The 12,872-nt window shown below is 45.0% G+C and overlaps 1 protein-coding gene across 2 annotated transcripts in view; it reads left to right on the top strand.

The window, feature by feature from the left end:
* The window catches only part of SLC25A39 (solute carrier family 25 member 39), a 441,295-nt gene that overhangs the window by 15,798 nt on the left and 412,625 nt on the right, over nt 1-12,872 (top strand). Inside the window, exons 5-7 of one of the 2 annotated variants that reach the window (XM_066626839.1) lie at nt 1,674-1,751; nt 6,259-6,303; nt 8,218-8,472. In XM_066626839.1, coding sequence (XP_066482936.1) covers nt 1,674-1,751; nt 6,259-6,287 — 107 coding nt within the window. In that variant the 3' untranslated portion in view covers nt 6,288-6,303; nt 8,218-8,472. Of the gene's footprint in view, nt 1-1,673; nt 1,752-6,258; nt 6,304-8,217; nt 8,473-12,872 lie in introns of those variants that run through there. The other variant, XM_066626836.1, reaches the window with a different exon arrangement.

The raw sequence follows: 12,872 nt of genomic DNA, 5'->3' as shown, positions 1-12,872 counted from the left end.
GCAGGTGAGGGGGAGGGACCTCCTTCTTGGGTGTTTTGGGGAGGCTGCATTCATTGGATCAGGACCATTCTGACCTTGTTGGAGTCCTCTCAGCCTGCCCTTTCCGCTGGACTAAGGCAAGTTTGCCTACTCGCGAGTAAACGCAACCACGTGACTTCGTTTCACTTTCCATAGGGCTCAATACACTCGCAGCTGGGAGGGAGGGATCTCCTTCTTGGGTGTTTTTGGGGGGCTGCATTCATTGGATAGGGACCATTCTGGTGTTTTTGGATTCCTCTCAGCTTGCCCTTGCTGACGGACTATGGCAAGTATGCCTACTCGTGAGTAAACACGTGATATGGCTCGGTTTCACTTTCCATAGGGCTTTATGCATTTTTTGGTTTCCAATTTTTTGGCCGTAAGGAGCTATTGCACTCTGGTGTTTGCATTGCATTTTGCTGGAAATTCCGCATCCAACGGTGTATGGCACGATGGGGCTGCTCCTCAAACTGCGATTTTAGCGTGTCATCCCCCCAGTGCATGTCACCCTCCCTTGTGCGTCACCTGGTGCGGCCCGCACCCCCCACACGCCCCTAGCGACGCCACTGCAGACAATGTCATTTCCAAACCTTTGCAAGCAGTGTTTAATGATCTGTTTATTAAGAGCACTCATGGACAGAGTTCCCCTATGTGAGGGAAGTCTGACAACATATTGCACAGAATATTGGACTTATATAGGCACTTGCAATTAAAACCAAACAGAAGCATACAATAAGAACTTACTCCACATACTATCAATTAGGTTTGGCACAAAGAACCAACCTATGCATCTAATTACTGTGACTGCAAGCAAGTGAAAACTCTAAAGGGAAGATGTAAATTTGACAAGATATAATACAACAGTCAGGAAATAGCAACCCTGAAGTACAGCTGTCTGGATGAATGGGCAGTAGATATAAGACAAAAAGTCCAAAGAAGTAGGGCTAGAAGGGAAGTAGGAAATATCCATAAATGAACAGCAGTTGATCTTTCTCTTGCCAAGTCCAGACCTCACTCGACAATGTCCTTGGGAAGTCAACTCTGAGGCTCATGGTTTTCAGCCTTCAACATGGCAGCCTGAGCTTGTGACACTCAGACAAATATGAAATCTGATTTTTATAAGAAATAAACATTTACCTCCCACACAATGTTTCAGATTTTAAATACAATTATAGTACAAGTCCATGCAAGTTGCACTGAGCCATGGATAAGGCCCTTTGCATGCACAACCCTTCCCCCTTCCAGACCCTTGACTGGGCCCTCTTCTCCCTTCAACATGACTTCATTCTCCCCCTGCAAACTCTGTGCTCCACTCAATCTAATGCAAAGTATTATCCTGCCCCATCCCAGGTAGTACCCCAGTAATCCACAAGAAGGATGGTACTTCTGTGTCTCCTGTTGTTCTAACTTCCTTCATCCCCTGGAAATACTCCTTGAATTGCAGGTGACTAGAAAAAAATCAATTTCCCCCACACCATTCTTTGTTTCACTTTTAAACACCCTGTGAGTACAATTCACATGTAGGCAAAAATTCTGCTATACCTGCTGTGCAGAAGGCTGCTCTGCAGGAAATAGATTGTATCCTGCAGTCCTGTAGGATTGTCCTGAAGAGGAGATCTGAAAATGAAGACTTGATGTTTGCTTTCCACTCCTAGGGGAGAAGATGACAGAAAGTGAAGTAGAACAGCTAATGTCAGGGCAGGAAGATGCCAATGGTTGTATCAACTATGAGGGTAAGAGAAATTCATTCTTCTTAGATAACAGTATACATCATGTGTGTTTTTGCACTGTTCAAAGAATTTGCTGATTTTTATACCAGGAACTACAGGTTTCTTCATGGGGGACTTCAATTATCCTCACATAGACTGAGTCAATTTGTGTTCTGGTCAGGAAAAGGAGATCTGATTCCTTGACATGTTAAATGACTGTGCCTTAGAGCAGCAAGTCATGGAGCCCACCAGAGGATAGGTGACTCTGGATTTAATATTGTGCTGTACTCAGGACCTGGTTAGAGATGTCAATGTTACGGAGCTATTGGGGAACAGTGATCATGCTGCGATGCGTTTTGACATGCACCTCGGGGGAAGAATACCTGGCAAATCTCTCACAAAAACCCTTGACTTCCGACGAGCGAACTTCCCTCAAATGAGGAGGCTAGTTAAAAGGAGGTTGAAAGGGAAGGTATGAGTCCAGTCTCTCCAGAGTGCATGGAGACTGCTTAAAACAACAGTAATAGAGGCCCAACAAAAATGTATGCCACAAAGGAAGAAGGGCTCGACTAAGTCCAGGAGGGTGCCCACATGGCTAACGAGCCAAGTTAGAGAGGCCATAAAGGGCAAGGAAGCTTTCTTCCGTAAATGGAAATCTTGCTCTAATGAGGAGAATAAAAAGGAACATAAACTGTGACAAAAGAAATGTAAGAAGGTGATACGGGAGGCCAAGAGAGACTATGAGGAACGCATGGCCAGCAACATTAAGAGGAATAATAAAAGTGTCTTCAAATGTTAGAAGCAGGAAACCCGCCAGAGAAGCGGTTGGCCCTCTGGATGGTGAGGGAGGGAAAGGGGAGATAAAAGGAGATTTAGAGAAGGCGGAGAAATTAAATGAGTTCTTTGCATCTGTCTTCACGGCAGAAGACCTTGGGCAAATACCGCTGTCCGAACGGCCCCTCCTGACCAAGGAAGAATTAAGTCAGATAGAGGTTGAAAGAGAAGGTGTTTCAGACCTCATTGATAAAGATCAATAAGTCACTGGGCCCAGATGGCATCCACCCAAGAGTTATTAAGAAATTGAAGAATGAAGTTGCTGATCTCTTGACTAAAATATGCAACTTGTCCCTCAAAACGGCCACGGTGCCAGAGGATTGGAGGATAGCAAATGTCAAACCAATCTTTAAAAAGGGAAAGAGGGGGAACCCGAGAGACTATAGGCCAGTCAGCCTAACATCTATACCGAGCAAGATGATGGAATGCCTCATCAAAGATAGAATCTCAAAACACATAGATGAACAGGCCTTGCTGAGAGAGATTCAGCATGGCTTCTAAAAGGGTAAGTCTTTCCTCACAAACCTTTTGGAATTCTTTGAAAAGGTCAACAGGCATGTGGATGTGGGAGAACCCATAGACATTATATATCTGGACTTTCAGAAGGCATTCAATATGGTCCCTCACCAAAGGCTACTGAAAAAACTCCACAGTCAGGGAATTAGAGGGCAGGTCCTCTCATGGATTGAGAACTGGTTGAAGACCAGGAAACAGAGAGTGGGTGTCAATGGGCAATTTTCACAATGGAGAGAGGTGGAAAGTGGTGTGTCCTAAGGATCTGTCCAGGGACTGGTGCTTTTCAACCTCTTCATAAATGACCTGGAGACAGGGGTCAGCAGTGAGGTGGCAAAGTTTGCAGACAACACCAAACGTTTCCGGGTGGTGAAGACCAGACGTGATTGTGAGGAGATCCAGAAGGATCTCTCCAAACTGGCAGAACAGGCAGCAAAATGGCAGATGCGTTTCAATGTAAGTAGTATAAAGTCATGCACATTGGGGCAAAAAATCAAAACTTCACATATAGGCTAATGGGTTCTGAGCTGTCTGTGACAGATCAGGAGAGAGATCTTGGGGTGGTGGCGGTGGACGGGTTGATGAAAGTGTTGACCCAATGTGCGGCGGCAGTAAAGAAGGCCAATTCTATGCTTGGGATCATTAGAAAAGGTATTGAGAACAAAACAGCTAATATTATAATGCTGTTGTACAAATCAATGGTAAGGCCACACCTAGAGTATTGTGTCCAGTTCTGGTCGCCACATCTCAAAAAGGACATAGTGGAAATGGAAAAGGTGCAAAGGAGAGAAAGTAAGATGATTACGGGGCTGGGGCACCTTCCTTATGAGGAAAGGCTATGGCGTTTGGGCCTCTTCAACTTAAAAAAGAGATGCCTGAGGGGGGTCATGATTGAGACATACAAAATTATGCATGGGAAGGATAAAGTGGATAGAGAAATGCTCTTTACACTGTCACATAACACCAGAACCAGGGGACATCCACTGAAATTGAGTGTTGGGAGAGTTAGGACAGACAAAAGAAAATATTTCTGTACTCAGCGTGTGGTTGGTCTGTGGAACTCCTTGCCACAGGGGAACTCCTTTAAAAGGGGATTGGACAAGTTTCGGGGGGGGGAATCCATTATTAGTTACTAGCCATGATGTGTATATGCAGCCTCCTGATTTTAGAAATGGGCTATGTCAGATGCAAGGGAGGGCACCAGGATGCAGGTCTCTTGTTATCTGGTGTGCTCCCTGGGGCATTTGTTGGGCCTCTGTGAGATACAGGAAGCTGGACTAGATGGGCCTATGGCCTGATCCAGTGGGGCTGTTCTTATGTAGGGTTTGTGCATTCTGGCCATGAACTTGATCAATGGCCGTTCAGCATTAAACTACTGCTGGAAGATCCAGTGGTAGCTAACTGCTGTTACATACTTGATAGAGAGGGGTGGCTCAATGCAGATGTAACATCAAACTAGGGTTTGTCATTATAAAAATGAACTGTGGCAAGTACACTCCCTCTTCCCATTCCCCCTTTATTTGCACACAAGGGCAAGAGTTGATAAATTCCACTTCTACCTTGTGATAAACCAGAACTTATCCTCAAACCAGAATCTTAAATCAGGATCAAACCATGTTGTGAGCAGAGTATTGGACTCTTATCCAACTAAATCAGCCATGAAACTCACTGGTGCCTTGGGCCAGTCATATTTCTTAGCCTAACCTACCTCACAGGGTAGAATATAAAATGGGGGAGGGGAGGATTTATAACATGAGATTAAAACGTAATCAATTACAGCACAGCAATTCCTGCCCCACACACCTCTGCTCTATTGGTCAGTCTTGATCAGGCTGAAGTGAAGGGAGTACCTGTCCAACTACCAAGGCTAGAAGGGCAAAATTGGGGGGGACATTCTGCCTCCTGTGGCTACAACCCCTGGAGTAGGCCCACTCCCAATTGTGCCTGAGACTCCCTGAGAGAAGAAGGGGTTGATGGTGATTGCGTTTCTCCTCTCTTAGAAGCAGCCTCACTGAACCAAGCACATCATGAAGTTCTCTGTTAGCCTCTTTGTTCTTCCCTCATGAGCACATTATCTGTCTTTTATACCTCCTTCCCCAGCTGTGCCCAGTTCCTTACTGCTTCTCCTTCCTGCTCCTTGGTTGCTGGCACAGCCCTGGCACAACCAGGGAGGAATGGGAATAAGAAATCCCTCTACCCATAAGTAGACCAGGCTTTAGTTCTGTGATATTGCTTGCAGGGTTTCTTTAGCCACCTGAGAGGCAGTCCTTGCTTCACTGCTGACCTACTGAAAGGAAGTCACCCCAGGTTGGCCAGCCATTAGCTGCTGCAGATCTGGACATACGTAAATACATTTGTTTCTATCATCTGCAGCTTGGCTCACTTGCTTCATTGCCCGATCCTAATAGGGCCTTACACTGTCAGAGCATTTCAGCAGAGTAAGGCACTTTAGGGCTGTTGCAAAGTGCAACATACCATTCTGTGCAGACTAGCCACTGCCGCAAGTAGACAGGTCCACATGTCAATGGGCCATCCACACCCCCCAGCACCAGTAAGTCAGTGTGGGAGGCAGGAGGGAGGCAGAAAGGGGGAACAGGGCAGGGAGGGGAGGAATGGGGTGAAGATGGGAGCAGGGAGGAGGAGAGATCAAGGTCAGGAAACATGTGGTATCAGCTGCAACAGTGCCACCAATATCCTATCTCCTTTCCCAGCCTCAGTTTGCCTTCCTGAGTACACTTGGACTTTCACCAGCTATATAGCTGGTGCAGGTCCAAGTAGACCCATTCAGGCAGCGAGTGCTTGCCCCCAAGCAAGGGAACAAACAGTCCCTTACTCAGAGGAAACCTGAAACTCCTCATAGGATACAGTGCAGGCTCCTCACAGGATACAACTTCATCACCCGTGGAGAGTTACAATGGATTAGTCTGCCCTTCATCCGTTTTACTTTACAAGCCCCTTTTCTGTATCACATCAAAACTTTTCATTTTCTAAATCAAAATTCTACATTTTCTCCATCAGAAAGCTCTCTGCTTTTTTTGAAGAACTGCAGCATGGATGTACATGCACAACATGGCATCTGTGGTCTGAACATTGATAGGACCAGAATATGGTTGGTCACCTTGATTTGCCCTGGATCCTATGGAACTTGCAACTTCTTTCATTTTTGTTCTTGTTTTGTCCTCAGCTTTTGTGAAGCATATCATGTCTGGTTGAAGCTGAAATCCTCACAGTGAGTTCCTCTTAACATTTCTTTGTTTGCATTGATGGGCTGTGGAAGGGTGTGTGTGTATAAGAAAGTCTTAAAGCCACTACAAAACTACCCAAAAGTGAAATGACGACTGTTTCTGTTCCTGAAAATGTGGAGATAATGCAAATTCAGTGTTGTGTGTCCCTTATACAAGTAGAACACAATGGGACTTACTTCTGAGTAGACATGGCTTGGCTTGTGCTGTGTGGCTTAGTATTCTTGAACAAATAAGACATCAGAAGATGTCACTTACTGATAGAAACTTTAGTACATGGATGTCAAAGGCCCACAAGCTGGATACAGCTTGCAGAAGCCTTTTATCCGACTCTATCATTAAAGGGGGGGGGGGGACTTCTAGCGACCAGGGCAGTGATGCCTAGTGCCAAGCTCTCACTCCTTTTCCATTCCCCACTCTTCCAATCAGTTTGGACATGCAGCTTGGTGGGACAAGACCTTGTAGGTCTAGTCCACTGCCACCAGCCCGAGATTTGGTTTTCAGAGGGGTTCCCTGGGCAAAACCTCTCCCCAAGAATGCTATTAAGGATTCTTAAAATGCTGTCACTTTGACAGTAGTACCTGCAGAGCAGAGAGGCTGACAAATCCACTGATCCCAGAACATGGCAGAGGTTTAAAGCCAAAAGGTTTTATTAACAGACAAGAAAAACCATGTAAAGAGGCTTGGTTTCTCAGAGATAACTGTCCCCTGAATGGTGCTGGCTCTGCCTGGAAGCCTCACGTGTGCATTCCCTGCTAGACTAGGCTGAGAGCCTGGATCCCAACTGGATCCAACTCAGCCTAGCCTGAGCTGAGGGGACAAGAGTTCCCAATACCTGAAGGGGGAGGACAGACCAATCTAAACAGAACCTAACATTCCTGACTGATATTTAGTCCCTATCTATGTCCCTGGGGCTCTTCCCAGCAACCTTCCACTCTGGTCACCAGAGAGTGGGCTCTCCCTGTCTTGGCCAGTTAGAAGCACACAGAAGAGAGAGAGAGAAAATCTCAGTCCTGGTGATCTTTTCTCTGGTCTTGCTTCCCTAGCTCTCTAATGGACTAGCTTCCCTTGGAACCTGAAGCACCTCAGAATTGGAGGGAAAATCCTCCACAGTAATCACAACTGTTTCATCACAGACCCCCATGATAATTGGGCTTTCCCAGCACCACCATCAGCTGCACTCAGCTGATGCTGATAGGTGATGCACTAGCAGAAGTGACCCTGCTGAAACGGTGGCGCTGGAAGAGCCCCATTATCATGCAGGCCACCCTTTCAGCTGTGTCACTTCTGCTGTGATGTCACTGCTGACAGGGCAGCCAACGTGATAATTGGGCTCTCCCAGCTCCATCCTGTGAGCAGCACTGCTTCTACAGAGGTGCTGAGAGGAAGAGATGGAAGGAAGTCTCAGAAGGTGAGGAATGTTTTGGGGAAAGAGGCAGACCAAGAAGGGTGAGAAAGGAAGAAGCTGCTGATATGCTGGAAAAGCCTAATAATGTGAGCTGCCCTTTCAGCCGTGCTGCTTCTGTTGAAATATCACTTTGCAGAGCAAAATAAAGCCTTGGCAGAAGTAGCAACATGGCATCTGTGGTCTGAACATTGAAAGGGCTATAGAATGACCTCTTCAATTTAGGTCAAAGCTGTTGACCGATGTTACATAATAACATGTAGTTTTATGGAGAGGTTGCAAAATTTACCTCTTTCAAAGGGGCTGGTGGCTGTAGTTACAACAATATTCTTATTGTTGGAAGACACTGTGAGCTTTGTATGGATCAGATGTAAAAGACATGAATTATTCCTTACTATATTATGGTTAAATTACACTCTGATAGTAGCATTAGCTATTTCAGGACAATTGGTTCATGATCACACCAGACTAAAATTGTCATATGCTTTTCTTCCAGGTTCTTCGAGACGAAAAATTCCATCCAGCAAAAATATATGATCCTGAACCCTTTTCACTCATTTATACCCCAGGAAATGCGTCTACCACAAGGGGTGTTTACAAGGGACTCTCCATTGCCACACCACTTTGTATAAAAGAATGCATATACTACTGCATTCATTTTAAATCTTAATGTATTTTGTTTATTTTGTTTCTTCTGTCCTTTGACAACATTTGATCCATTCAAATTAAAACTTGTGTATGCACATGCAAATATGCAGGTTATTGTAATATGCAGGTTGTAATCATGGGGCACTTCAATTATCCTCATATAGACTGTGTGTTCTGGTCAGGAAAAGGAGATCCAGTTCCTTGACATGTTAAATGACTGTGCCTTAGAGCAGCTAGTCATGGAGCCCACCAGAGGACAGGTGACTCTGGATTTAATATTGTGCTGTACTCAAGACCTGGTTAGAGATGTCAATGTTACGGAGCCGTTGGGGAACAGTGATCATGCTGTGATCCGTTTCAACATGCACGTCGGGGGAAGAATACTGGGCAAATCTCTTACAAAAACCCTTGACTTCCGACGGGCGAACTTCCCTCAAATGAGGAGGCTGTTTAGAAGGAGGTTGAAAGGGAAGGTAAAAAGAGTCCTATCTCTCCAGAATGCATGGAGGCTGCTTAAAACAACAGTAATAGAGGCCCAGCGGAAGTGTATACCGCAAAGAAAGAAGGGCTCCACTAAGTCCAGGAGGGTGCCCACATGGCTAACGAGCCATGTTAGAGAGGCCGTAAAGGGCAAGGAAGCTACCTTTCGTAAATGGAAATCTTGCCCTAATGAAGAGAATGAAAAGGAACATAAACTGTGACAAAAGAAATGTAAGAAGGTGATATGGGAGGCCAAGCGAGACTATGAGGAACGCATGGCCAGCAACATTAAGGGGAATAATAAAAGCTTCTTCAAATATGTTAGGAGCAGGAAGCCCACCAGAGAAGCGGTTGGCCCTCTGGATGGTGAGGGAGGGAAAGGGGAGATAAAAGGAGACTTAGAGATGGCAGAGAAATTAAATGAGTTCTTTGCATCTGTCTTCACGGCAGAAGACCTTGGGCAAATACCGCTGCCCGAACGGCCCCTCCTGACCAAGGAAGAATTAAGTCAGATAGAGGTTGAAAGAGAAGGTGTTTCAGACCTCATTGATAAATTAAAGATCAATAAGTCACTGGGCCCAGATGGCATCCACCCAAGAGTTATTAAGAAATTAAAGAATGAAGTTGCTGATCTCTTGACTAAAATATGCAACTTATCCCTCCAAACGGCCATGGTGCCAGAGGATTGGAGGATAGCAAATGTCAAACCAATCTTTAAAAAGGGAAAGAGGGGGAACCCGAGAGACTATAGGCCAGTCAGCCTAACATCTATACCGAGCAAGATGATGGAATGCCTCATCAAAGATAGAATCTCAAAACACATAGATGAACAGGCCTTGCTGAGGGAGAATCAGCATGGCTTCTGTAAGGGTAGGTCTTGCCTCATGAACCTTATAGAATTCTTTGAAAAGGTCAACAGGCATGTGGATGTGGGAGAACCCATCTGGACTTTCAGAAGGCGTTCGACACGGTCCCTCACCAAAGGCTACTGAAAAAACTCCACAGTCAGGGAATTAGAGGACAGGTCCTCTCATGGATTGAGAACTGGTTGAAGGCCAGGAAACAGAGAGTGGGTGTCAATGGGCAATTTTCACAATGGAGAGAGGTGAAAAGCGGTGTGTCCCAAGGATCTGTCCTGGGACTGGTGCTTTTCAACCTCTTCATAAATGACCTGGAAAACAGTGGGCAGTGAGGTGGCAAAGTTTGCAGATAACACCAAACTTTTTCGAGTGGTGAAGACCAGAAGTGATTGTGAGGAGCTTATAATTGGGATCATTAGAAAAGGTATTGAGAACAAAACGGCTAATATTATAATGCTGTTGTACAAATCTATGGTAAGGCCACACCTGGAGTATTGTGTCCAGTTCTGGTCGCCACATCTCAAAAAGGACATAGTGGAAATGGAAAAGGTGCAAAAGAGAGCAACTAAGATGATTACTGGACTGGGCACCCTCCTTATGAGGAAAGGCTATGGCGTTTGGGCCTCTTCACCTTAAAAAAGAGACGCCTGAGGGGGGACATGATTGAGACATACAAAATTATACATGGGAAGGATAAAGTGGATAGAGAAATGCTCTTTACACTCTCACATAATACCAGAACCAGGGGACATCCACTAAAATTGAGTGTTGGGAGGGTTAGGACAGACAAAAGAAAATATTTCTTTACTCAGCATGTGGTTGTTCTGTGGAACTCCTTGCCGCAGGATGTGGTGATGGCATCTGGCCTGGATGCCTTTAAAAGGGGATTGGACAAGTTTCTGGAGGAAAATTCCATTATGGGTTACAAGCCATGATGTGTATGTGCAACCTCCTGATTTTAGAAATGGGCTATGTCAGAATGCCAATGCAAGGGAGAGCACCAGGATGCAGGTCTCTTGTTATCTGGTGTGCTCCCTGGGGCATTTGGTGGGCTGCTGTGAGATACAGGAAGCTGGACTAGATGGGCTTATGGCCTGATCCTGTGGGGCTGTTCTTATGTTCTTATTGTCTCTCTTTGGCTTTGGTAAGGTTGAAAGATACCCATTTTCTTACAGGCTGCCCTATGTCTTCAAAGATGACTCCTTATTGCTGAACATCACTGCCACACAGAACTTAACAGATGTCCCTTGCTTTGAAATCCATACCACTCTCATTGTGTCTCATTAATTTTGGAATTAGGAGAAAAATGGAAAGTAAACAAAGCTACACAGAGTCCATCATATAGTTTGCTGCATTAACAGAGGCATAGAGTCCAGATCCTGAGAAGTAATAATTCCACTCTATCCTGCACTAGTCAGACCTCATTTCAAATACTGCATCCAGTTTTGGGCGCCACATTTTAAGAAGTATATTGATAAAATGGAGCAGGTTCGTAAGAGGGCAGCAAAGATGTTGAGGGGCTTCAGAAACCAAATCCTATCAATAACGGTTAAAAGAGCTTGGCATGCTTAGCCTGGAGAAGATTGAAGTGAGATATGATCACCATTTTGAAGTATCTGAAGGGCTATCACACAGAAGAAAGGGAGGACTTACACAGTGTGGCTCCTATGGAGTACCAGGGCCAAATGGATTAAAACAACAGGGAAAGTTGTTTTCCCTGTAGATTCAACCCATTTTTTCACTGTAGATTCAAGCAGATTTAGTCTAGACATGAGGAAGAATGCCCTCACTAAAAGAGCTGTCCAGCTTTGGAACAGTCTGCCCTGTGTGGCACTGGGTCTCTTTTGTTTGATCTTTTCGTGGAGCGTTTGGATGGCCATCTTTCAGTTGCCTGCACTGAGCAGGAGGTTGGACCAGATGATCTCCAAAGATTCTTCCAAATCCAAGATGCTATGATTCTAGTTAAAACTCCCAAGAAAATCAGGGGTATTTTAAACATTATATTGGGCTTGATCATTCCCTGTAGGTGCAATACCCATACATGGAGGAGTTTATGGAATATAACCAAGTCCTGTTTTCTCCTGCGCCCATGGTTTATGCAGGCAGTGCTGGTGCCCTGGTCTGGGGGCCCTAGGAAAGCCCCTTGGTACCCCTGCTGGCATGTTGGGCACTACCACTGCCAACAGTACTGAGTCATTCAAGAGGTTAGCCTACTCAGATCTGCCCTCTGATGGGTGTGGTCCATCACCCACTGTTCAACCTGGCTGGCCCCTGAATAGACTCCATGTGCAGGCAGCAGAATGGGGGTGGTGGTCTCATGTCTACCAAGCAGAATGAGAAGGGCTGAGTAAGTATATGGGATGGTGCACATAAGCCTCCCATTGTCTGTAATGGGGTAAGCCAAGAACAGCTAGGTACATGCACCACAAGGCAGGTGAAGGGGGGAAAGGGTTCTGTTGAGCCTTGTGAGAATCCTTCTGCATTTCGGTGCTGCTCCTGTAGTGAACTGGACTGAGCCCTAAGAAAACAGAAATATGGGCACAATATTGAAAACAAACACATAAAGAAAGCCAATGCAAGGAAGCTACACTAAACTTTAGTTATGCCATCATTTTCCAAAGTATTTAACTTGATGGCCCAATCCTATGGGCCCGCTACACCGCTAGAACTTGTGTAAGTAAGGAGGTGGCTGACATAAATTCTACTTAATCCTAAACTTACTTTCAGTGTCCAGTGCAAACAGGATGACCAGATGTCATAAGCGCAAAAGAGGACAAGGCACCCCAAAATGTAGGACATCCAAGAAAAACATAGGACATGACAAAATAAAAGCTAAAAACACTCATATATTGATTTCATGTGGTTAATTTAAACACTACATTACTTATTAAATTTAAAACTAAATATAATTACAAGAAGCTATGCACTGCCTGCAGGGGCCCACTCACAGGGAAAAGAAGGACATTTAAGTTCTTATCCAGGACACAAGGCTAAAAAAGAATTCATGTCCCGGAAAAAGAAGATATTTGGTCACCCTGAGCGCAAAATAAATATTTGCATTTCCACAATAAAGGCATATACTAATTTCCTACACAAATCACCTACATAACACAATTGTGATTCTAACCAACGGGATTAACTAGAAATTCTAGATTGCACAGTT

The sequence above is a fragment of the Tiliqua scincoides genome, chromosome 5 (assembly GCF_035046505.1).
Source record: "Tiliqua scincoides isolate rTilSci1 chromosome 5, rTilSci1.hap2, whole genome shotgun sequence".
NCBI classification, from domain to species: domain Eukaryota; kingdom Metazoa; phylum Chordata; class Lepidosauria; order Squamata; family Scincidae; genus Tiliqua; species Tiliqua scincoides.
Note: the sequence above shows the minus strand (reverse complement) of the source record. Positions and strands in the feature narration are given on the sequence as shown.